The sequence below is a fragment of the Pseudorca crassidens genome, chromosome 3, assembly GCF_039906515.1.
Source record: "Pseudorca crassidens isolate mPseCra1 chromosome 3, mPseCra1.hap1, whole genome shotgun sequence".
Taxonomy (NCBI): Eukaryota; Metazoa; Chordata; class Mammalia; order Artiodactyla; family Delphinidae; genus Pseudorca; species Pseudorca crassidens.
The window spans coordinates 119,582,162-119,608,622 of NC_090298.1; the positions used below are offsets into that span (position 1 = coordinate 119,582,162).

Below are 26,461 nucleotides of genomic sequence, written 5' to 3' on the forward strand. Positions count from 1 at the left end.
GGAATGTTCCTTCCTCTGTAATTTTTGGGAAGAGTTTGAGAAGGACAGGTGTTAACTCTTCTCTAAATGTTTGATAGAAGTCACCTGTGAAACCATCTGGTCCTGGACTTTTGTTTGTTGGAAGATTTTAAATCACAGTTTCAATTTCATTACTTGTGATTTATTTGTTGATATTTTCTGTTTCTTCCTGGTTCAGTCTTGGAAGGTTATACCTTTCTAAGAATTTGTCCATTTCTTCCAGGTTGTCCATTTTATCGGCATAGAGTTGCTTGGAGTAGTGTTAGGATGCTCTCTATTTCTGTGATGTGTGTTGTAACTTCTCCTTTTTCATGTCTAATTTCATTGATTTGAGTCCTCTCCGTCTTTTTCTTGATGAGTCTGGCAGTTTATCGATTTTGCTTCTCTTCTCAAAGAACCGGCTTTTAGTTTTATTGATCCTTGCTATTGTTTTCGTTGTTTCTATTTCATTTATTTCTGCTCTGATCTTTATGATTTCTTTCCTTCTGCTAACTTTGGGTTTTGTTTTTTCTTCTTTCTCTAGTTCCTTTAGGTGTAAGGTTAGATTGTTTATTTGACATTTTTCTTTTTTCTTGAGGTAGGCTTGTATTGCTATAAACTTCCCTCTTAAACTGCTTTTGCTGCATCCCATAGGTTTTGGGTCATCATGTTTTCATTGTCATTTGTCTCTAGGTATTTTTGATTTCCTCTTTGATTTCTTCAGTGATCTCTTGGTTATTTAGTAGCTTATTGTTTAGCCTCCATGTGTTTGTGTTTCTTTACGTTTTTTTCCCTGTAATTGATTTCTGATCTCATAGTGTTGTGGTCAGAAAAGATGCTTGATATGACTTCAGTTCTCTTAAATTTAGTAAGGCTTGATTCTGATCTATGTTGTGATCTATCCTGGAGAATGTGCTGTGTGCACTTGAGAAGAAAGTGTAATCTGCTGTTTTCGGATGGAAAGTCCTATAAATATCAATTAAAGCTAGCTGGTCTATTGTGTCATTTAAAGCTTGTGTTTCCTTGTTAATTTTATGTTTGGATGATCTATCCATTGGTGTTAATGTGGTGTTAAAAAGTCCTCCACTATTATTGTGTTACTGTTGATTTCCTCTTTTATAGCTGTTAGCAGTTGCCTTATGTATTGAGGTGCTCCTATGTTGGGTGCATATATATTTATAATTGTTACGTCTTCTTCTTGGATTCATCCCTTGATCATTATGTAGTGTCCTTCCTTGTCTCTTGTAACATTCTTTATTTTAAAGTCTATTTTATCTGATATGAGTATTGCTACTCCAGCTTTCTTTTGATTTCCATTTGCATGGAATATCTTTTTCTGTACCCTCACTTTCAGTCTCTATGTGTCCCTAGGTCTGAAGTGCTTCTCTTGTAGACAGCATATATATGGGTCTTGTTTTTGTCTCCATTCAGTGAGCCTGTGTCTTTTGGTTGGAGCATTTAATCCATTCACGTTTAAGGTAATTATCGATATGTCTGTTCCTATTACCATTTTCTTAATTGTTATGGGTTTGTTTTTGTAGGTCCTTTTCTTCTCTTGTGTTTCCCACTTAGAGAAGTTCCTTTAGCATTTGTTGTAGAGCTGTTTTGGTGGTGCTGAATTCTCTTAGCTTTTGCTTGTCTGTAAAGCTTTTGATTTCTCCGTCAAATCTGAATGAGATCCTTGCTGGGTAGAGTAATCTTGGTTGTAGGTTCTTCCCCTTCATCACTTTATATATGTCTTGCCACTCCCTTCTGGCTTGTACAGTTTCTGTTGAGAAATCAGCTGTTAACCTTATGGGCGTTCCCTTATATGTTATTCGTCGTTTTTCCCTTGTTGCTTTCAATAATTTTTCTTTGTCTTTATTTTTTGTCAATTTGATTACTATGTGTCTCGGCATGTTTCTCCTTAGGTTTATCCTCCTGGGACTCTGCACTTCCTGGACTTGGGTGGCTATTTCCTTTCCCACGTTAGGGAAGTTTTCGACTATAATCTCCTCACATATTTTCTCGGGTCGTCTCTCTCTCTCTTCTCCTTCTGGGACCCCTATAATGCAAATGTTGTTGCATTTAATGTTGTCCCAGAGGTCTCTTAGGCTGTCTTCATTTCTTTTCATTCTGTTTTCTTTATTCTGTTCTGTGTCAGTGGATTCCACCATTCTGTCTTCCAGGTCACTTATCCATTCTTCTGCCTCAGGTATTCTGCTATTGATCCGTTCTAGTTTATTTTTCATTTCAGTTATTGTATAGTTCACTCTGGTTGTTCTTTAATTCTTCTAGGTGTTTGTTCTTTAATTCTTCTAGGTGTTTGGTAAACATTTCTTGCATCTTCTCAATCTTTGCCTCCTTTCTTTTTCCAAGGTCCTGGATCATCTTTACTACCATTATTCTGAATTCTTTTTCTGGAAGGTTGCCTGTCTCCACTTCATTTAGTTGTTTTTCCTGGGTTTTATCTTGTTCCTTCATCTGGTAGATCGTCCTCTGCCTTTTCATTTTGTCTGTTTTTCTGTGAATATGGTTTCTGTTCCACAGGCTGCAGGATTGTAGTTCTTACTTCTGCTGTCTGCCCTCTGTGTGCTCTTTGCTTGACAGGTGTTTTTTGGGTGTCGCAAAGTGTCTCAAGCTGGTTGTGGTTTTCAGTTACTACTATACTTGTATTAATGGAAGTTTGTAGAATTACTGTTAAATTGGGTGGAAATTCTGTTCTTACATATTGGTTGTGTTGTTACAATTTTAATTACTGCTTAGCTTCTTTTGAGTTCTTTGTTGGTCACCAAGCTTTTTTTTCCTTTGGAAAGTGCGACTGGGTGGGGAAGGTCTATGAAGTTGTGGTTCAATACAGATCTAGTCTAGAAGACTCTGCCACTTGTTGGCTTTGTACCCTTTGGAAAGTTATTTAGCCTACAAGGTGGTGTGAAGCAGAGGCAGTGGTAGTACCCCATCAGCTGGAGTATGATATAAAATAATTCATGTAAATGCTGAGTATGATGCCTGTCACATAATCGGTGGTGGAAAAGTGATTGTGGTGAGTAGTTACTTTTATATTTAACTGCCATTTAAGAAAACATTGAGAACTCTTGCTAAAGTTGACTTTAGATTTTATGCTTTCCATTAATCCTTTAATTAGTTTCATTTGGTTAAATTTCAATGCTAATGAGGCCAATGTCACTGTATCCCTCAAACCACACACCCATCCTTAGCCGTTTATCCCGTAGGGGATAAGTATTGATGTGAAGAGAAGGAAAGAGGAGGATTTGGTGATGTCACATGTGGCACTCGGTAAGTGCTTGGTAAACAAAGCCATTCCCACTTAGTGCTCTTCCTGTGCCAACATCTGGCCTGGGGATGGTGATGAAGGGTCATCTTTACAGAATGCTCTGTGGGCCACAGAATTTGTATTCTACTCTCTGTGTTAAATGTTTTCTATTTATTGTCTTATTTAATTTTCACAGTGACCCTAAGAGATAGGGAACATTAATGTCCCTATTTTACACTAGCAAAGACTGAGGTTTAGAATTGTGAAGTGATTGGACTGTATAGCCAGTAACTGGTAGATCTGGACTTTGAACCTGAGCAGCAGATAAGCACAAATCTGTTACCCCTGACAAACAATTTAAAAGAGCAAGTCCTAGTGATGGTGGATCCATTGTGTCGCACAGAGAGGAGGGACAAAACTTATATCTGATGGTGTAGAACCAGCTTGGGCAGTGTTTGGGGGTGTGGGCACGTAGCTCTGTTTTGTGTGTTCCCACATGTGCACATCCAAGGAACAAGCCGGTGGGAGGGGTTTAGATGTTCCAGGCTACTTGGAAGAGACCTCTGGGAATGACAAAGCTTAGGTGTGAATTCAAGTGCAGTTGAAAAATGAGCAACAGATTTTAGTGAATTTGCCCATGAATCTATTTCTCCAACACTTTCATTTTGTGCTGATTTTGATCCAAAGCGTGATGTAGCCAAGTGCTAATGCAGCTGTGTGTCAAAGGGAAAAGTGAGATTGCTTTTTCTACTTATTGCTCTATTTATGCCTTTAATTTATAAGTTTAAAAAAATTTCCTTTCTGTGCTTTCTTGGTAAGGCCTGGATAATGGTAATAAAGGACACCCGTGGAAAAATTCTGGGAACCCAAATGACTCTGTATTCTCTCTTAATTCTCTAGGGACACGTAAATTGAATTGGCTCAGCAGTGAACAGAATTGATTGCAAAATCACGTCTTAGTGCAGAGGGAGCATATGAAAGCTTTCCTCACCCTCCTTTGATTTAATTAAATTGTACTCCCATCATAGCTTCTGGGTGAGGACTCATAGAATTGCAGTACCCTGTGATTTGTATCAAAGACCTACTTTCCTACCCTGGTGTTTATCTTCAGAATCGAGCCCTGTGGTTCAAAGAATATGAAGTGTTACTTCTGTGTTAGGTGCCAGCTGGTCACGTGGGTTAGTGGTGAATGCTTCAGGCTGGAATCAAAGGCCATTCCCAGTTTCATTTTCTCTCCAACTCGGGGCAGATTCTTTCTTCCAGTGACTCACCTTCCCTAGCTGCACAGACATCTCATCACCTTTAGCGTCGTCGTCGTCATCATCATCATCATCATCATCATCATCATCATTATCATCATGTCTTATGTATCACGTGGTTAGTGGTTAAGAGCTTGGGCTTTGGAGACAGACTGCAGGAGTTTCTGTCTGGATTCTGCCCAATTCCAGCTGCCTGACCTTGGGCAAGTGACCTAACCTCTCTAATGCCTCAGTTTTCTCATCTATATGTCAGGAATAATTAGGTTGGTGTGAGGACTAAACAAGATAAATGCATATAGAGTGCTCAGAGTGGTGTCTGACACATAATAAGGCTTTTGTCACCATCGTTTGTATTAATCCGTTATTGCTGTTGTAATTATTTTATAATGAATCTCAGATGGACCCTGATAACGTAAAGTAAACGTATGTAATTTGTATTCTCTGGAAACATGCACTTGAAAACAAGTCTTCATTGGTATGGGTATTTAACAAATTCTCATGCACAGTGTTCAGCAGAAACTAGTGCATCTCTGAATGAAAGTACTATAGAAAGCCAGAGGGCTCAGAGACTTGCGTGTGGCCAGGTCTTAGAGTACTCTGGCTAAACAGGATGGTTAGACTTTAGCTTAAGTTGGGTTGTTGAAACTGTGTATTAACTGATTTATTCTTCCTAGGAGCCATAATTCAGGAATTGTTGAGTGACTCATGTCCCCTTGAATTGATCCTGGAGACTTGAGTTCTGTCCTTTTAAGACAGAGGCTCTTGAGAGGCTTACTTGAAGGCATACAAACCTAAGATAACTCTACTAATCAATCCTAAGACAGAAGCCACTGCCAAAGAGACCTTTTATTTTAGGAAATTGCCCTTGTCTCTGAACCTCAGTCTGACATTAGTGGGCTGCTATGAGATCTAAAGAAGGTTTCCCCAGAACAGACAGAGCATTTCTAAATGGCAAATCACATGCCCTCTGCTTCTGCCAGAATGGAAGGTATTTACAAACCATAGGCTGCTGGTATGGCTTGGTAGTTGTGTGCATTTGCCACTGCCTGGAAAAGTAAATGACAGTTGGAACATCCCTACAACGGCAAGATAGACTAGTACACCACCTTCCAGCTTTGTGTCCTTGGACAAACTATGTAGCCTCTCTGGGCCTCAGGTTCCATACCTGTACAATGGGAATAACACTAGTACCTAACCCACAGGGTTGTTAAAAAGATTTGATGATGTCACGTATGGCACTTGGTAAGTGCTGGGTGAACAAAGCCATTGCCCCTTAGTGCTGTTCCCACGCCAGCATCTGGCCCGTGTGACGGTGAGGCTGCTCCCCCACCCCGGGCCTTCCTTGCTGGGCCATGTAGTCACGCAGTCCTGGCAGGCATGGTTTGCTAGCTTCATTTCAGACTCATTCTCCTTGGCTCATTTACCCAAACCAGACAGAGATTAATGGCCTGGCCTCGGAGGATCGGGCGGCACACGTTCCTGGTGCCTTTGGCTCATTGATATCGCCTCTCTGATTTGAGGAATGCCTGGGTGTTCCGGGACTGGGCCTCCTGAGCCCCAGGAAACATGAAAAGAAAGTAATTTGCTGCAAATTCACCTCCTAGTTAAGGAGGGCTGAAAGCCCTGTATTTTGTTGTTCCTTCTGGATTTTGCCATTTAGAAACAGGAGCAGGTTTCTCTGGGATAGGAAGTTTGAATTTAATGGGAGACATGAAGTGAGCAGGGATGGCTGGAAAAAATACTTGCCCAAATATTGTCTCTTCCCCTGTGTTTCCCTCACCTACCTGTCCCATTTTAGTGCATGCCATTGACCGTGAATGGCTGGTCCTCGCTATTACGAGGCTACTCACTTTGCTCTGCAGGATTGTGCCGCTGCCTCTCTCTTTGCCACATCCTCATCTCCTGCCCTTCTCTGTTGTGCACTAGTTGCCAAGCGCACTGGCCTTCCTTCCTCCAAAAGGCCATACCAGGGCTTCCCTGGTGGCGCAGTGGTTGAGAGTCCGCCTGCCGATGCAGGGGACGCGGGTTCGTGCCCCGGTCTGGGAAGATCCCACATGCCGTGGAGCGGCTGGGCCCGTGAGCCATGGCCGCTGAGCCTGCACGTCCGGAGCCTGTGCTCTGCAATGGGAGAGGGCGCAACAGTGAGAGGCCGGCATACCGCAATGAAAAATAAAAAGGCCATACCAGGCTCACAGTCTTTTGACTCCTTTTATGCATATAAACTGATGCCTTTTCATTCATCAGACAATAATGCTTGAAGTTCAGAAACCCCTTTATTCTCATCTTTCTGACCTTCAGTAAGTGTCCTGTGTGTCAGGAAATGAATAATGATCATAAAATGGAGTGGTTTGTTAAATTATCTGTTTGATAATTCAAAGACCTTCTTGGCTGACTCCTTCAGTTTATAGATGGGGCAGTAGAGACCTGCAGACGGTGAGAAACTTAACCCAGTGACACAAGGCAATCGGGGGGCTGTGATGGAACTATTGCCCAGCTCTTGACCAGCATCTCACCCATATTTCCTAGCAGGTAAAAAGTCCCCTTAGGGTGTCATGGCTCTTTTTTCAGAGATGCTTGGCTCTGTTCCTCAAAGGGTTAAATAAGTGGCTCTCAACCAACAGTGGCCATCACAATCATTTGGAATATCCTTATTTATTTATTTTTTTAAGTTATGACCAGTTTCATGCTGTGCCTTTTCATACCTACAGAATCATAAGCACCAAAGAAAGATTTGGGCACTATGATTTTCTTTCTAAAGCAAAGGCTTTATTATCTTATTTAATAATGTCAGCATATCAGGGATTCGCAAACTATGGCCCACAGGCCAAATCCAGCTCACCACCTATTTTTGTATGGCCCATGAGCTCAACATGGTATTCACAGATGAACATTTGCAATTGACTTGATGATGAAAAACATTTTGAACTCTGTTTAAGCTAAATGTTATCCTTCCTCTATAAAAAATTCTATTCTTCTGATTAGTCAATCTGTATTTCAAAAAATTGTACTCCTTGGAAAAGATACTCCAAGTGGTTGTACTGACCACTCTTGCCTGAGAACCAGTTCTTTAACCCCTGGATGAACCAAGCCAAGCATCTCTGAAAAGAGCCATGAAACCCTGATTTCCACCTGCTAGGAATATTATACCTATATCTCAAAAACTTACTATATTTTGAATTTTGTCAAGAAAAAATTGCGGAAATTTGTCTTCTCTCTTGTTTTACAAGTACCTGTATAATATCATTGATTTGACTTTTGCCTCCTGGCCTGCAAAGCCTAAAATATTTACCAACCTGTCCTTTACAAGAAAAAGCTTGCCAGCTCTTTCAGTGTGTCATTGTTTTTTATTGGGGTACATTCCCTTTTATGAATTCTGTAAATCATTAAAGCGTTTTCTATTGTAAAAGTAATATATTCTCCTTATAACATTCAAATTTATGGAAGTATATGAAGTAAAAAATGATTGATCTCATTCCCCAGTGTTAGCACTTAAGAGTTTGTAATGTATCTCTGTCCAGACTTTGCCACGTACTAGCTGTGAGACCTTAGTTAACCTCTCTAAGCCTTTCAAATTCTCCATCTGTAAAACAGTGATAATAACCGTTCCTACCCAACAGAATTGTTGCATAGATAATTTGAGATAATTCATGTGAATTGCTTAGCACGTTGCCTGGTGTGCAGTTAATGCTTAATGATTTGTAACTAATTACAATTTTTTCTTCCTTTTTAGTTTATATACAAACATAAATTTGGGGTTTTATTAAAGGAGGAATATGATTTTTTTTTTTTTTAACAATAAAGTTCCAGAGGTGGTTCTGATGTGCACACACTTAAGAGCTGAAGTAAATACTGGGATGTAGGTAATTATAGAAGGGATTTCTATTTGGGGGCCAGAATTGCCTTCCATTGGTCTAGCACAAACCAGGGAAAAGGAAGAGGTAATGGTTTTCTTCAGCGAACCTGTAGGGTAGTATAAAATTCACACAAGTAAATGTTATTTCTGTTTTCCAGGTCTACAACTCGAACAAAGACAGCCAGAGCGAAGGGAGTAAGTATATTGCTTGGATACTTTTCTACGGGTGGGGGTGGGCCTGGGCCTGGGCCTGGAGAAGTTGCTATTCTGGGGAAGAACCACCAGGAGGTGCTGTGGGCATGTTGGGTCTCCCCATTCCTCCAGTGCAGCCGAGCTACTTCTGCTCCAGTTTACGGCGTCAGTGACTCCAGGACGGTCAGTGAGCCCGACTGGCAAGGCCGTGATGACATCTTGCACTGTATAACCCTTCACACTGTACAAAGAATTTTTATGTACATTATCTCAGTTAATCCTTTGTTGTCTTAAGAATGTAGCTCCAGTCACCACTTAAAAGTCACTTAATCCGATAACACCCAGCTCCCCCAGCGCCCTGTCCTGTGGGAAGCCAGAATTGACTTTGCCTCCCTCACAGTCTCGCTCCAAGCACTGGAGAGCCAGAACCATCTTAGTGATCGCTTAGTAACTAACTCTGTGTTCCTTGTTGCCACTTTGGGGAGCTAAGAGTGGAGACGAAGAACTCTGTAATAATATTCCTCTTTCCTGGGAGTGACTCTGGGCGGCCTGTGTAGAATATACAGCACATTTCCCCTGCTACTGGCTCGGAGCACTCTGGTTAATCATGATTTCCAAGGGCACCTGTAACCTTGTAAAGATGATGGGATTAAAATGAAACCGCTATTGCTAGAGTGTTTGGGCTGATTATCTCCTTGGTGCACAGGGGAAAAAACAAATTCCTGCCACGTTGCTACCAGAGTACAAAGGAAATTCTGTCCCCTTGCCTCAGATTTGCTTTGTAAGATCCACTTGGAAAAAAAATTCCAAGATAGCCCTACCGTGAATTCCAATAGTGTCAGTAAAACAGTACCTCTTCATGTGGACAAAAGGATGAGCTGTTTTTAGTGTGTGTGAAATCCATTATAGGACAGAGATTTTCTCTCTTTCATTCCTTCCAAAATACAGATTCTACCAGAAGTTTTAAATAAAATATTAAGTAATTTGGAATGGTTGCTATTGGTAGGTTAAGAGGCCTTTGGGAGAGGAAAAAATGTTTCTTTTTTTTCCTTCAGGAATTGAACAAGGGGAAATTTTTTTCAAATAAATATTCAAGGAAACAAGTCATTCCCCCCGCCCCCCGCCCGTGTCAGGTGGGATTGTTTTAGAATATCTGAAATCAACTCTGGTTAACTTGGCCTAAAATAACAGTACAATAATAATAATAATAATAACGAAGGAATACAGAAGGCTTCAGTGTAACTCACAGTAAGGTAGGAAGACCTGAAGAACCAAGGCTTGAAAACAGACCAGTTCTGGAGACCCAGGGACCAATGAGAAAGGGTCTTCTGGATGATATTTGCAGGATGATAAAGCCCTTAAACTCTTTTTTAGTCCTTACCTCACTCTTCTGAAGGTCCAGTTCCCAGGAAAGATAGCATCAAGGTGGTCTAGCTGTGGCCTACCCAGGGGAAGACAACACACCTTGATCGATGGTTTCAACAGTATTCATAAAATGGGAGCAGGGTGGTTTACCAAAGGGAGATCGGGGAAGCCACCGGGACAAGAGAGTATAGATGCCAAGCAGGGTGAAATAACAGATGCCCACACCATGCCCTAACCTGGGAGACACTTCTGTCATGAAGGACCCAGGAACTGTGGGGGACGAGATGCATATGAATGGAGAACCAGCCCCCCCTTCACCCCACACCAAAAGTTTGCCTGTAACTTTTGACCTTACGAACCTACTTCTCTCTCCTTGAGATAAGTGCCACTAGATTTGAAAGATGACCATGACTCTGCTGGTGGCCATAGCAGCTGGTTGTACTGTTTTGTAAGGCCTTTGGGGCATATGTGTCGGAAGCCTTTAAAATGTAAATATCCTTTGACCCAGTGATTTGTCCTAAAGGATAGGCTGGAGTGCAAAGATGTTTCTGTAAAAAAGTTCACTGGAGCATCGGTAATAATAGTGAAGAATTGGAGACCATCTAAATGTTCAATAGGAAGTCCATTAAAAATATCATAAAGTACTATGTAGCCTTCAAAAAGAACGAGAGATCTTGGTATATTTGCAGAAATGGTATCCACAGTATACTGTTCATTGAGTTTTTAAAAAATTCAGGTGGTAGAACCATGCATTTATTAAAATAAATTAGTTGACTCATCTAGATACATTGATAGAAAAAAAGTCTGGAAATACATTCATCATTAAACTCTTACTCAGGATAGAGGGCAGATTATTGCGAGACACTGACCTTCTACTTTAAATATTCTGTGTACTTTGCATTGTCGACAAAGAGTATGTATTTTACAATAATGGCGATTAATAGGTAGCATTTATTGACTGCTTACTGTGTTTCAGCGTGTTTTATCCACATTAGCTCATTTAAAGCTCACAGCACTGACTGAGGTAGGTGCTTTTGACCTACTTTGTAGATTAGGAAATTGAGGTTGGTGAACTCAGGAGATATGATTTAATCTGAGTTCTGTCTGATTCTAACATCTTTGCTGTCAACCATGAGAATATTCTACCTCCCTAGGAAAAGAACGATACAGAAAGTTCTATCTTGGGAAACACAGACATTTGCAACATTTTGCTTCCGGCATCCCGTTATCCACAGGGTGCAGAGAGTTGGCTGCCTCGAGTCTCTGATGATTCTTCAATGGCTTATTACACTTTCATTTAGGAAGTGGGAAAGAAAAATGTGTTAAACATATTGCCCACTTTTCCAGGAGTACTTTTGATAGAAACAGCTTTTCTAGGGTATTGCTATTCTTTTTTTTTTTAAATAAATTTATTTATCTTTGGCTGTGTTGGGTCTTTGTTGCTGCTTGTGGGCTTTCTTTAGTTTCGGCAAGCTGGGGCTACTCTTCATTGCAGTGCACAGGCTTCTCATTGCGGTGGCTTCTCTGTTGCGGAGCACGGGCTCTAGGCGCATGGGCTTCAGTAGTTGTGGCACATGGGCTTAGTTGCTCCGCGGCATGTGGGATCTTCCTGGACCAGGGCTCGAACCCATGTCCCCTGCATTGGCAGGTGGATTCTTCAACCACTGTGCCACCAGGGAAGTCCCGGGTATTACAATTCTAAAAGATGTTCTGTTCACTGATTTCCAAGCTGGCAAAACCAGACGACTGTTCTGGGTTGGTGCTTCCTCCCGTCCTTTGGCAGTAGGAACCCCTCTTCACATCACACAAGCCTTAGCTTTGCTTCCCCTCCCCTCCAGAGCGCTTGTCCCTTTCGTATTCCTCATGGCAGTGATTTGCAGTTTCACTGCGCTCATCGCCACAGGTGGCGCTATTGCCCAGGGTCTGATTGTTCTGCAACTCTGTTTATATGACAGTCAAAACTTTTTTAAAGGTAAGAAGTCAATCTGATAGGAATTTAAGAGCGGGACATCGCACTTTTCACCTTTAATAGCCATTTACAAATGTCTAGCATTTTCCTTTCTAGAAAATATTTTGGTGGGAATTTCAATGCCAACATTTTATCACAGAACCAGAATGTTTTCAAGAGACAGGTAGCAAAAGGGAATTCCGTTGGGGACACTTCTGAATTTGTTGCTTTTCTCTTGAAGTTTCTCTCAGGCCGTACAGTGCCTGTGGGGTATAAGACAGGACCATAAATAATGTCTGGCAGCTGCTGCTATTTTCCAAGTGGCCCAGTTGCCAGGAGAGGATGGCAGCAGATAAATACATGCACACTTCTTTGCAGAGCCTTTTTCACCTCCTCTTTCTTCTCTGTTTGGATCTCAGGTACAGTGACTGAAATAATCATAATCCCCGGTTTGTGACACATGATCATCACAGGCCCCTCCCTTTCGCCCTTCATTCATTCGTTTATTCATTCACTCACTCCCTTTTAGTTCTTTTCCCACCTCCTATTCCTGTCCTCCCCTTCACCGTTCTAATGTGTACCTTTCAAGTGTATTCTTGGACAATGAGTATCTTTTATCTCCCTGTGGTTTTTTTTTTTTTTGTTTGCGGTACGCAGGTTGTGGCCTCTCCCGTTGCGGAGCACAGGCTCCGGACGCACAGGCTCAGCGGCCATGGCTCACGGGCCCAGCTGCTCCGCGGCATGTGGGATCTTCCCAGACCGGGGCACGAACCCACCTCCCCTGCATCGGCAGGCGGACTCTCAACCACTGCGCCACCAGGGAAGCCCTATTTTTGTTTTATTTTTGGCTGCGTTGGGCCTTCGTTGCTGCACACGGGGGCTACTCTTTGTTGCGGTGCACAGGCTTCTCATTGCGGTGGCTTCTCTTGTTGCGGAGCACGGGCTCTAGGCGCACAGGCTTCAGTAGTTGCAGCTCACGGGCTCTAGAGCACAGGCTCAGTAGTTGTGGCGCACGGGCTTAGTTGCTCCGTGGCATATGGGATCTTCCCGGACCAGGGATCAAACCTGTGTCCCCTGCATTGGCAGGCAGATTCTTAACTGCTGCGCCACCAGAGAAGTCCCTATCTGTATGTCTTATTTGGAGAAATGTCTATTTAGAAATGTTCTAACTTCATTGGTTTACATACAGCTGGGAAAATTGACACTTTTATAATACTAAGTCACCTCCTTCAAGAGCTTTGAATGTCTTTCCATTTATTCAGACCTTTACTTTTCTGCCTAGAAGTCTTCTGTTTTCTTGGTTAGGTTAATCCCTACATACTAAATTCAAAAACCGATCTGCTATTTTTGGCAGTCGTATGAGCTGCTCAACCGTGGATCCGGCTGCCATCAGGAACCTTACCTTGCTTTGTTTCTGGAATGTCAGGAATATACATCAGTGACACTGAGTTTTCTCTAGTTGGTCAAATTCTTACCCAGTAGTGGAGGGAAGGGAAAAGATGGGAGTAAGAATAGACAGAGAAGAAGAAAGTCTGGTTTGTTGCTTCCTAAGCTTCTTTACTGAGGTGATCACACCAGTGTCAATCATTCTAAACGGCAAATGACTGTCGTTGATTTTCCCCTTTATTATTACAAAGAACAGGACTCTTCCCTGGGCAGGGACCCCTCCTCTTCCCATCTTACCCTTTGCCACCTTAATGTGTATCTCCTGAGTCTACATGTCCTGTTTCTTGCTTTACGTTGGCTGCAGTTGTGAGATTTACTCCCCAAAGGCTCTATGAGAATTGGTTCATTCTCCTTTGAAATGAGCCCAGGTCAGAAACAGAAGGGGGAGCTAGGAAGGGACCTATTCTCAGCCCCGCTGCTGTGGTCCTGTAGTCCCACCTGAGAGACAGTTGGGAAGCTGAGAACTTGTCAGAGAGGGTACACAGTCCGGTGCATGAGAGCAAGGGAAAGGCAGGCTTTTCTAGGGTGAGTTCGTCTTTACCAAGTTTGAAGTTTTAAATAATAAATGTCACCGCCAGCTTAGCTCTGAAAAGATTAGCTTGTTTACAGAAATGCTGCTCTTCCGCTGCTTTGCCAGCTGTTTGGAGACTGACAGACTGAGACAGAGAGGGATGTCTCCTAATCTTGGCTTCTAGTGCCACTTCCCTTACTGTGAGTATTAACTCGAATTCCATGGGTCAGTCGGGTCATTTAAAAGGAATATGCCCGAGTTGCCCTAGGTGTGCCTTGTCACACACTGTTGGCCCCAGAGGGCTTTTCAGAAGAATATTGCAGCCATTTTCTCTGCTTCCTACTCTTGTTGAACATGTTCTTTGCATCGACCTGAACCTCTCACTAGACTTAACTGTAGGAGTCCAGGCTTCATTCAACTAATACCTCTTGGAATTCTTAAGGACCATGGCGCTGGGTGACATGAGTACTGAGGGGTGAGGACACCAACCAGCTTTACAGTTGCCTCTACCTTTAAGGAGTATATGGTCTGCTGATGGGGTTAAGACCCCTGGGAGATGATAGACCGATGGCCCATCACACGTGTGTGTGTGTGTGTAGTACCTGTGCTCTCTGCAGATGCACTCATGTGCAGACAGGTGCCCACAGCCAACTGGAATGGGCTTCAGTCTAGGCTAGAAAGGCTTAAAAAGTGCCCTCCCTTCTCTCCAGAAGAAGGAAATATAATTCTTCCTCTTTGCTTCCCAGTCTTAATTCCTTCATTCCTTCCAGTTTGTTTTTTATTTATTTTTTTATACAGCAGGTTCTTATTAGTTATCCATTTTGTACATATTTATTTTATTTTTAGCTACGTTCGGTCTTCGTTGCTGCGCTTGGGCTTTCTCTAGCTGTGGTGAGTAGGGGCCACTCTTCGTTGGGGTGCACGGGCTTCTCATTGCGGTGGCTTCTCTTGTTGCAAAGCACAGGATCTAGGTGCACAGGCTTCAGTAGTCGTGGCTCGCAGGCTCTAGAGCACAGGCTCAGTAGTTGTGGCACACGAGCTTAGTTGCTCCGCGGCATGTGTGATCTTCCCAGACCAGGGCTCGAACCTGTGTCCCCTGCATTGGCAGGCGGATTCTTAACCACAGTGCCACCAGGGAAGCCCAGTATATTTTCTTAATATAATCACTCCTATGCATTTTTAAATAGCTGAGATTATTTTTTATGGTTTTCTTTTTAATTTAATTTAGTTTATTTTTTATACAGCATGTTCTCAGTCATCCATTTTATACAGCATGTTCTCAGTCATCCATTTTATATACATCAGTGTGCACATGTCAATCCCAATCTCCCAATTCATCACACCACCACCATGCCACACCACTTTCTCCCCTTGGTGTCGGTATGTTTGTTCTCTACATCTGTGTCTCAATTTCTGCCCTGCAAACCGGTTCATCTGTACCATTTTTCTAGGTTCCACATATATGCGTTAATATACGATATTTGTTTTTCTCTTTCTGACTTACTTCACACTGTATGACAGTCTCTAGATCCATCCACGTCTCTACAAGTGACCCAGTTTCGTTACTTTGTATGGCTGATTAATATTCCATTGTATATAAGTACCACATCTTCTTTATCCATTCATCTGTCGATGGGCATTTAGGTGGCTTCCATGACCTGGCTGTTGTAAATAGTGCTGCAGTGAACTTTGGGGTTTATGTGTCTTTTTGAATTATGGTTTTCTCTGGGTATATGCCCAGTAGTGGAATTGCTGGGTCATATGGTAACTCTATTTTTAGTTTTTTAAGGAACCTCCATACTGTTCTCCATAGTAGCTGTATCAATTTACATTCCCACCAAGAGTGCCAGAGGATTCTTTTTTCTCCACACCCTCTCCAGCATTTGTTGTTTATAGATTTTCTGATGATGCCCATTCTAAATGGTGTGAGGTGATACCTCATTGTAGTTTAGATTTGCATTTCTTTAATGATTAGTGATGTTGACCAGCTTTTCATGTGCTTCTTGGCCATTTGTTTGTCTTCTTTGGAGAAACGTCTATTTAAGTCTTCTGCCCATTTTTTGATTGGGTTGTTTGCTTTTTTAATATTGAGCTGCATGAGCTATGTATATACTTTGGAGATTAATTCTTTGTTGATTTGTCTGCAAATATTTTCTCCCATTCTGAGGGTTGTCTTTTCGTCTTGTTTGTAGTTTCCTTTGCTTTGAAAAACGTTTTAAGATTCACTAGGTCCCCTTTGTTTATTTTTGTTTTTATTTCCATTACTCTAGGAGGTGGATCAAAAAATATCTTGCTGTGATTTATGTCAAAGATTGTTCTTCCTATATTTTCCTCTAAGAGTTTTATAGTGTCCAGTCTTAAATTTAGGTCTCTAATCCATTTTGAGTTTATTTTTGTGTATGGTTTTAGGGAGTGTTCTAATTTCATTCTTTTACATGTAGCTGTCCAGTTTTCCCAGCACCACTTATTGAAGAGCCTGTCTTTTCTCCATTGTATGTCCTTGCCTCCCTTGTCATAGATTAGTTGACCACAGGTGCGTGGGTTTATCTCGGGGCTTTCTATCCTGTTCCATTGATCTATTTTTCTGTTTTTGTGCTAGTACCATATTGTCTTGATTACTGTAGCTTTGTAGTATAGTCTGAAGTCAGGGAGTCTGATTCCTCCAGCTCTGTTTTTTTCCCTCAAGACGGCTTTGGCTATTCGGGGTCTTTTGTGTCTCCATACACATTTTAAGATTTTTTATTCTAGTTCTGTAAAAAATGCCATTAGTATTTGATAGGGATTGCATTGAATCTGTAGATTGCTTTGGGTAGTATAGTCATTTTCACAGTATTAATTCTTTCAATCCAAGAACATGGTACATCTCTCCATCTGTTGGTTACATCTTTAATTTCTTTCAGCAGTGCCTTATAGTTTTCTGCATACAGGTCTTTTGTCTCCGTACATAGGCTTATTCCAAGGTATTTTATTCTTTTTGTTGCAGTGGTAAATGGGAGTGTTTCCTTAATTTCTCTTTCAGATTTTTCATCATTAGTGTATGGGAATGCAAGAGATTTCTGTGCATTAATTTTGTATCCTGCAACTTTACCAAATTCATTGATTAGCTCTAGTAGTTTTCTGGTAGCATCTTTAGGATTCTCTATGTATAGTATCATGTCATCTGCAAACAGTGACAGTTTTACTTCTTCTTTTCTGATTTGTATTCCTTTTATTTCTTTTTCTTCTCTGTTTGCCATGGCTAAGACTTCCAAAACTATGTTGAACAATAGTGGCATGAGTGGACATCCTTGTCTTGTTCCTGATCTTAGAGGGAATGCTTTCAGTTTTTCACCATTGAGAATGATATTTGCTGTGGGTTTATTATGTTGAGGTAGGTTCCCTCTATGCCCACTTTCTGGAGAGTTACTATCATAAATGGGTGTTGAATTTTGTCAAAAGCTTTTTCTGCATCTATTGAGATGATCATATGGTTTTTCTTCTTCAGCTTGTTAATATGGTGTATCACATTGATTGATTTGCGTATATTGAAGAATCCTTGCATCTCTGGGATAAATCCCACTTGATCATGGTGTATCATCCTTTTAATGTGTTGTTGGATTCTGTTGGCTAGTATTTTGTTGAGGATTTTTGCATCTATATTCATCAGTGATATTGGTCTGTAATTTTCTTTTTTTGTGATATCTTTGTCTGGTTTTGGTATCAGGGTGATGGTGGCCCCATAGAATGAGTTTGAGAGTGTTCCTTCCTCCACAATTTTTTAGAAGAAATTAAGAGGGATGGGTGTTAGCGCTTCTCTAAATGTTTGATAGAATTCACCTGTGAAGCCATCTGGTCCTGGACTTTTGTTTGTTGGAAGATTTTTAATCACACTTTCAATTTCATTACTTGTGATTGGTCTGTTCATATTTTCTATTTCTTCCTGGTTCAGTCTTGGAAGGTTATACCTTTCTAAGAATTTGTCCATTTCTTCCAGGTTGTCCTTTTTTTTTTTTTTTTTTTTTGCGGTACGCGGGCCTCTCACTGCTGTAGCCTCTCCCGTTGCGGAGCGCAGGCTCACGGGCCATGGCTCATGGGCCTAGCCGCTCTGCGGCATGTGGGATCTTCCCAGACCACGGCACGAACCCGTGTCCCCTGCATCGGCAGGCTGACTCTCAACCACTGTGCCACCACGGAAGCCCTAGGTTGTCCATTTTATTGGCATAGAGTTCCTTGTAGTAGTGTTAGGATGCTTTTTATTTCTGCAGTGTCTGTTGTAACTTCTCCTTTTTCATTTCTAATTTTATTTATTTGAGTCCTCTCCCTCTCTTTCTTGATGAGTCTGGCTAATGGTTAATCAATTTTGTTTATCTTCTCAAAGAACGAGCTTTTAGTTTTATTGATCCTTGCTATTGTTTTCTTTGTTTTTATTTCATTTATTTCTGCTCTGATCTTTATGATTTCTTTCCTTCTGCTAACTTTGGGTTTTGTTCATTCTTCTTCCTCTAGTCCCTTTAGGTGTAAGGTTAGATTGTTTATTTGAGATTTTTCTTGTTTCTTGAGATAGGCTTGTATTGCTATAAACTTCTCTCTTGGAACTGCTTTTCCTGCATCCCATAGGTTTTGGATCGTCGTGTTTTCATTGTCATTTGTCTCTAGGTATTTTTTGATTTCCTCTTTGATTTCTTCAGTGATCTCTTGGTTATTTAGTAATGTATTGTTTAGCCTCCATTTGTTTCTATTTCTTACAGATATTTTTCCTGTAATTGATATCTGCTCTTACAGTGTTGCGGTCTGAAAAGATACTTGATATGATTTGAATTTTCTTATATTTACCAAGGCTTGATTTGTGACACAAGCTATTATCTATCCTGGAGAATGTTCCATGAGCACTTGAGAAGAAGGTGTATTCTGTTGTTTTTGGATGGAATGTCCTGTAAATATCAATTAAGTCCATCTTGTTTAATGTATCAGTTAAACCTTGTGTTTTCCTTATTTATTTTCATTTTGGCTGATCTGTCTACTGGTGTAAGTGAGATGTTAAAGTCCCCCACTATTATTGTGTTACTGTCGATTTCCTTTTTTATAGCTGTTAGCAGTTGTCTTATGTATTGAGGTGCTCCTATGTTGGGTGCATATATATTTACAATTGTTATCTTCTTCCTGGATTGATCCCTTGATTATTATGTAGTGTCCTTCCTTGTCTGTTGTAACATTCTTTATTTTAAAGTCTATTTTATCTGATATGAGTATTGCTGCTCCAGCTTTCTTTTGATTTCCATTTGCATGGAATATCTTTTTCCATCCCCTCACTTTCAGTCTGTATGCGTCCCTAGGTCTGAAGTGCTTCTCTTGTAGACAGCATATATATGGGTCTTGTTTTTGTCTCCATTCAGTGAGCCTGTGTCTTTTGGTTGGAGCATTTAATCCATTCATGTTTAAGGTAATTATCAATATGTATGTTCCTATTACCATTTTCCTAATTGTTAAGGGTTTGTGTTTTATGTTCTTTTCTTCTGTGGTGTTTCCCACTTAGAGAAGTTCCTTTAGCATTTGTTGTAGAGCTGTTTTGGTGATGCTGAATTCTCTTAGTTTTTGCTTGTCTGTAAAGCTTTTGATTTCTCCGTCAAATCTGAATGAGATCCTTGTTGGGTAGAGTAATCTTGGTTGTAGGTTCTTCCCCTTCATCACTTTAAATATGTTATGCCACTCCCTTCTGGCTTGTACAGTTTCTGCTGAGAAATCAGCTGTTAACCTTATGGGCGTTCCCTTGTATTTTATTTGTCGTTTTTCCCTTGTTGCTTTCAATAATTTTTCTTTGTCTTTAATTTTTGTCAATTTGATTACTGTGTGTCTCGGTGTGTTTCTCCTTAGGTTTATCCTCCTGGGACTCTCTGCACTTCCTGGCCTTGGGTGCCATTTCCTTTCCCATGTTAGGGAAGTTTTCTACTATAATCTCTTCAAATATTTTCTTGGGTCCTTTCTCTCTCTCTTCTTTTTCTGGGACCCCTATAATGCGAATGTTGTTGCATTTAATATTGTCCTAGAGGTCTCTTAGGCTGTCTTCATTTCTTTTCATTCTTTTTTCTTTATTCTGTTCCACGGCAGTGAATTCCACCATTCTGTCTTCCAGGTCACTTATCCATTCTTCTGCCTCAGTTATTCTGCTGTTGATTCCTTCTAGTGTATTTTTCATTTCAGTTATTGTATTGTTCTTCTCTGTTTGTTTGTTCTTTAATTCTTCTAGGTCTTTCTTAAACATTTCTTGCATCTTCTCGATCTTTGTCTCCATTCTTTTTCCGAGGTTCTGGATCATCTTCACTATCATTATTCTGAATTCTTTTTCTGGAAAGTTGCCTATCTCCACTTCATTTAGTTGTTTTTCCTGGGTTTCATCTTGTTCCTTCATCTGGTAGACAGCCCTCTGCCTTTTCATCTTGTCTGTCTTTCTGTGAATGTGGTTTTTGTTCCACAGGCTGCAGGATTGTAGTTCTTCTTGCTTCTGCTGTCTGCCCTCTGGTGGATGAGGCTATCTAAGAGGCTTGTCCCTTCCAGTTCGTTTTTAACCTAGTACTTTGGCAGCAAACCTTTGTATTTGCATAATGCTCAAGAACCCACTGCAGTTTGCCAACTTGTCATTCACAGTGGCAGTGAGGGGAAGAGCAGTGACAGGAGAAAGTTTGCAAAGTTGGAAGAAGGATTAGTTATCTGTAGGGTGCAGACATTGAATATCTGAACCTCATTCCTAAGGGGGTTGGCAGTGTTGTATTTTTGCTTATTATAAAAATATTATGAACTCTTTGTGGAATATAAAGGAAATTGTAAGGATTTTCAAAAATTCAGTAAAACTCATCTATAATATCATCCCCAGAGATACTTCTTTTCTTCCTTGCCTTTTTTTTCATGATGTCTTATATTTATTTTGCGAATGTCAATATGTATTTTGACTTAATTGACATTGTACTGAATATGCTGTTGCGATTCTGCTTTTAAAAAGTCTCAAGCATTATCCCAGTTGATGAAACCTGTTTATAATAATAAAACATACAAATATGTTATATTATAAATATTATATATTTATTTATTACAAATATGTTTATAATAATAAAAAATACAAATAATAAAACCATTATTATTTGTAATGGTTGTTGAATGATCTGTCATAATTTTACATCCTAATTTTTTGAACCATTTCCTGTCAGTGGTCTTGAATGTCCTTTGCAGAGTTTTTCTTTTACCAATGCCATCAGGCTGAGCATCCTTGTGCATCAGTCTTTGTGCATATTTCAGGTTATTTCCTGTGGGAAGGTCCTGCTGGGTGGACTGGGAGAGCTTTTGTTTCCGTGAAGGGTACCGTTTGATGGTGCAGATTATCGTGCGGGCCCACTGGCCATGGAGCTGCAGGTCAGTGCTGGGCCTCTCTAAGCTTCTGTTTCATCGTCTGTAAATGGGGATAAATCACAACCCCTACCTCATAGCCTTGCTGTGAGGATAACAACTCAGCACATTATCTGGCCTATTAGTGAATAAGTGCCTAATTACCGTTGTTGTTATCCTTATTGTTATCTGGTCATGCCTCTCCCATATGAGGAGGAAAGAGCACACTGGATTGGCTGAACTGCTTCTGAGGGGAGCAGGGGAGGAGAACGAAGGGCAGCAGCCAACACCCGTGCTGATTCGGGCTTGATGCCTTATGTTAATTCACTGAATCCTCTCGACTGCATTTTTCAAAGTGGGGTGTGTGCACTGCTGGTGATACCCAAGATCATTTTGGATAGGACTGGACAAACATTTTCAGTTGCCATTTAAATTTATATATTTATTTAATGTGTATTGGTGGCGAGGGACACAAGTAAACATACCCCCGCCCTCCACCCCAGTTTTCTAAATGGTACTGCTTAGCGCCAGGGGTGGGCTTTTTCAGGAAAGGGCCAGATTTTCAGATTTGCGGTACTGTTTAACTCTGCTATGGTGGTGTGAATGCAGCCGTAGACAATATGGAAACAAAGGGGGTGGCTCTGTTTACAAAACAGGCAGTGGTGAAGTTGGCCCATGGGCTATAAGTTTGTTAACCGTTAGCGTAATACAAACATAGGTTTTTAAATATTAGTCTATTCAAGACAGCATGAGGTTGTGGCAGGGAGCTTGAGTGTGGTACATGGATGGGTACCGTTCGCAGAAACGCTTTTCACAGGTGAGTTGCAAGTGAGCAAACAAGCTTAAAGAAGTCAAGGTACCAGAGTTGAGAAGTGGTAGAGCTGATGTTCAAACCAGAGTCTGCCTGATTGCCAGCATCATTTCCCCCACTATTCTTGATATGCATGAGATCTTTGCTCTGCCATGCCATCTGTCCTTGTGTGGCCAACCCCTTGGGGCTGGAAGGAGTTTCATCATCAGTCTCCAATACCTAACCCACCTGGCTCTTTGAGGGGCCATCCTGTGTTCCTTCTTAGTGAGCCTCCTCTTGAGAGCCATCTGTTGCTCCTCACATGTCACGCATGATGCTGGGAGAGCCAGAGTCACATGTTTCAGTGACTCGAGCTTCCCAGGTACAGGACTGTAACATGACGCACTACTCTCCCATGGGCCTTTGACAACACAACCAAAGCTGCTTTATATGTTGTTTCTGTTACACATGCTCGTTCTTTCGGCCGTTATTCAGGTCAGACTCTCTGATGGTGCTGGGTCAAGGATTTTCTTTTTTCATGAGGACAAGATTGAGCACTGGGGGAGGAGATGGGAAGGGCATCATTACCTTTGCTCTGCTTCCCCATTGCCCTGCCTGTGGTGTCTGCATTCCCTTCATCTCTCTGCCTCAGCTTCCCTTGATCTGTAAAACAGAAAAAGAGATTGAGTCTTGAAGCTCACATGGGAAGGCTTGACGGGATCACATGGGTCACTCTTTTTAAAATGTTCTAAAGCCTTCAGCCATCGCTAAAAGTCCAGCAGTCTCATGAAAGCAACGAAGGGCAGGAAAGAGGCTTTTCTTTTGCCTTTTGCTTCCAGTTGCCTTCAGTCTTTTGCTGTGAGAACACCCACAGTTGAGAGGCCGGGGAAGGCAGCCACGGGTAACCAGGATCCCTATGGGATCAGAGCCATCCAGCAGCTGCCAGGTCTCCACTGGTCGATGCCTTATAAATAGAACATTTCCCCTCTTAAACCTGGGAAGGATAGACGGCATTAGTGGGCATGGCAGCCTGGCCTCCTGTGCGCTGGCCCACGAGGCAGTCAGCTGAGGGCACCTTCCCCTCCAGGTTTTTTTTCGCGCCTGCCAGGCCAGGCTGATAGAAGACAGGTGCTCACTCCTTCCCTGGCCTGTGTTCCCTTCCCACTGCCCCCAGCCCCTCTCGGCCCTTCTTTCTCCTTTCCCCTCCATGGCAGGTTTCCTTAACCACCACTTTCGTCTCCTGAGCCACAGTCAGGGGAGATGGCCTCATTCAATCTCCCCAAGTGCTGACCCCCTGCACCCTGCTTTTCCTTATGAGTTGTGTGCACGGCACAGCTGGTTGCTGTGGCCCTTGTGGCGTGGCAACACCCCAGCTTGAGTGTGCTGGGGTCTAGCAAGAGAGGAAGGAGAAGGAACGGGTTGTTGTCTCAGAGATACTATTCTTTGGGTTCCCGGCCGTTTTGTTGGGTGACACCCCATCCCCCAAGGACATGGCTGGCTGTGGTGCTCCTCAGACTTACCTGGACAGTCCAGAGCCTTTCTGCTTGTCCTAGAGGACACTTCACAAATCCATCCTCTCCTCAGCCAACTTTAGGCTGACAGATGCAGCCAGTGTGTGACCTTGCTGTGGCCTAACATCCCCTTCCGCTCAGTGGTGTGGGCTCTGGACAGACAGCAGGCTGCCGCCTGGCAGGTGCCAGCTGCCCCTTGGCATCCCAGTTTGGGCTTTAGCCAAGCAACAGTGAGCAGGTCCCTGGTGGCATCTTTAACTCTTAAAGCCCAGTGTAAGGGCTGTTGAGACAGAGACTGAAAGATTTTCCCCACTGCCACCAAGCGCAGGCTCTTGATTAATGATATCATTAATGGTAAACATTATCGTTAGCACATACTCTGTAGGGGGCAATGTGCTCAGTGTCTGACCTACATTATATTATTTGATCTTTGTAAGAACCCTATGAGACAGATGGTAGTATTGACCCCATTTTCAGATGAGAAAACTGAGGCTTCATCCTAAGTGCAAACTTGTGGTTACTCAAGATCATTCCTTCTGACCCTAATCAGTGTTCAGAGTGTGCAACTCCCATTCAACATGTAGGATTTAGTGGAGGCTATCAAGTACTGTTGCCCACAGCGGAGGGGCGTGGGGGAACAGTGAGTAATGGTTGGGAACCTTGGCTCTAGAGTATTATTACACGCATGCGTTGGAATCCCAGCCTCGTGGCCTGCTGAGTGTGTGGCCTTGGGAAATTAATTTCTCCAGGCCTCGGTTTCTTTATCTGTAAAATGAGGATACTTTTACCGCCTACATCATTGGTTTGTTGAGAGGATCCAATGGGATTAGAATGGAAATTCTTAAATCACTGGTGCCTGGTATTCTAAGCAGTCATTAAATGTTGCCCTCTGCTGTTATTATCAATAACATCATCGTTATCCGAAACCAGAGGCTATTTTTATGAAAGCCCGACACTGGACAGTTTCTTTGAGAGTTCCTCAGAGTGCCTTCACAGACATTGCTTTATTTGATTTCTACCATGCCTGATCTTCGAGATGAGGAAAAGGGTCAGAGAGGTGATGTATGCCCATGTCATACAACTTCATGGTGACTCCAGGTGCAGTTCTTAGGCCTCAGATTCTGAATGGATCTCTTTCCCTGCCTTTTATTGCCTCAGAGTTTGTTGTGATCAAAAAATAGCTAAACTGTTCCTAGGGCAGATAAGATGGGAGGACGGTTAGGTAGAGGCCGGAAAGGGATCTAGCTGGACAGAGGCAATTGGTTTTCCACTTGAAACACTTCCACCTTTGGAAAGCTGGCGGTGATCTCTATTGGTTGAGAAATCAGTGCACAGCCACCCAGGCCTCAAGGCGGAAAGGAATTGAGGCCACTGGACTGTAATTCATTCTCAGATGTCCAGAGTCCCAGGTAGGCGACAAATGGTCCTGATTAAGATGGTTCGCATTACCCAGGCTTGTGTGAAGCTGTGCTCCTTCGCTGCTATCCTGATTAGGAATTTTAAGGGGGACTAGGAGATTGCAGATGTAAAAGCCCACAAGGAAACAGTCCTCCCTACCCCACCCCTCCAAGCTGATCTGCAGGCCTCAGCCTGTACTGTGCAAGAGCCCGGACGCAGCCACTTTGGCTGCCTGTGTCTGGCTGAGAACTGGAACAATTTACAGCTGTCTTCGAGCCTCCGTTGACTCAGGCTGAGAGCTGGCAGGTTTATTCCAGGCCAGGCAGGGATTTCATCTCTCCTCCTGCTCCCTATTTTACTTGCTTTAGTCTCAGTCCCTCTCAGCTTATTTTTTCTTTATGTGTGTCCCCAGAAACCATGAAAAAGAAGATAGGTTCCTGTGTAGGTGGTTAGCTAGGGAAGAAAATTCTGATTGGTGGCATTCATGCATAGAGGCCGGGGGATGAATGAGATCCCTGTCAGTCCTGTTGGTCTTGTGCTTCCCCCTGCAGAGCCCCTGAACTCTAGAAGGTACCAGTGTTCAGCCAGCGGCTCCCCACTGATGTTCCTAGAGTGTGAGGACTTCTTTACCTATTGATTTCTGGTGTCTCTGCTGGTGAAAATGTGGGTTGTATTTGTTGCTTCATTCAGGAAATGTGTATTGAAGCTACAGTAAAGCTGTCAGGCAGGGACTTTATCTGCCTTGTTGAGAGAAGCAGACAGCAAACAGTAAGCAAGCAAACAGAGGGAGGCTTCCAGGCGGAGAGAAGGGCCATGAAGTAAGAGCAAAGGAATAGAGAGTAACAAGGGAAGGGTGGCTATTTTATTTTATTTTAAATTTATTTTTAATTGAAGTATACTTGATTTACAATGTTGTGTTAATTTCTGCTGTACAGCAGAGTGGCTCAGTTTTATATATATATATATATATATATATATATATATATATACACACACACATACACACATACACACACATTCTTTTTTTAATCTTTTCCATTATGGTTTATCCCAGGATATTGAGCATCGTTCCCTGTGCTACACAATAGGACCTTGTTGTTCATTCATTCCATATGTAATAGTTTGTATCTACTCATCCCAAACTCCCAGTCCATCCCTCCCCTGAAAGGTGGCTATTTTAGATACCAGGAGCAGAGGAGGCCTCCCCCAAGAGGTGACATTTGAGGAGAAACCTGAACAAACAGAGGGAGGGTGGCCTGTCAGGAGCTGGCAGAGGAACCAGCACGTACAAAGGCCCCCGCGGCGGAGGGGATGAACTAGCAGTGTTCAAGGAGTATCAGGAAGGACCCTTGTGACTAGAAAGGCAGAGGCCAGAGGAAGAGTGGTCGGGTAGGCTGGACTATGTGAGGCTGTGGTCAGGAGATAGGATTGTGGTGTAAGTGTCATGAGAAGTCCCTGGAGAGTTGTGATCAGGCGAGTGACATGAGCCAATGTATATTTTTAAAAGATGATTCTGCCTGCCGGCAGAGAATAAACTGTAGGGGGCAGAAGGAGAAACAGTTGAGAGGCCATTGGAGCAGTCCAG

General features: G+C 42.3%; 1 protein-coding gene across 6 annotated transcripts in view; it reads left to right on the forward strand.

Moving 5' to 3' along the window:
* Window positions 1-26,461, forward strand: part of ARHGAP26 (Rho GTPase activating protein 26) — a 472,331-nt gene that overhangs the window by 239,062 nt on the left and 206,808 nt on the right. For all 6 annotated transcript variants that reach the window (XR_010942153.1, XM_067732119.1, XM_067732122.1 and 3 more), the window contains one exon: window positions 8,521-8,557. Coding sequence is in view for 5 of the 6 variants with exons in the window: in XM_067732119.1 (XP_067588220.1) it covers window positions 8,521-8,557 (37 nt within the window). In the remaining variant the exon portion in view is untranslated. The remainder of the gene's footprint in view (window positions 1-8,520; window positions 8,558-26,461) is intronic.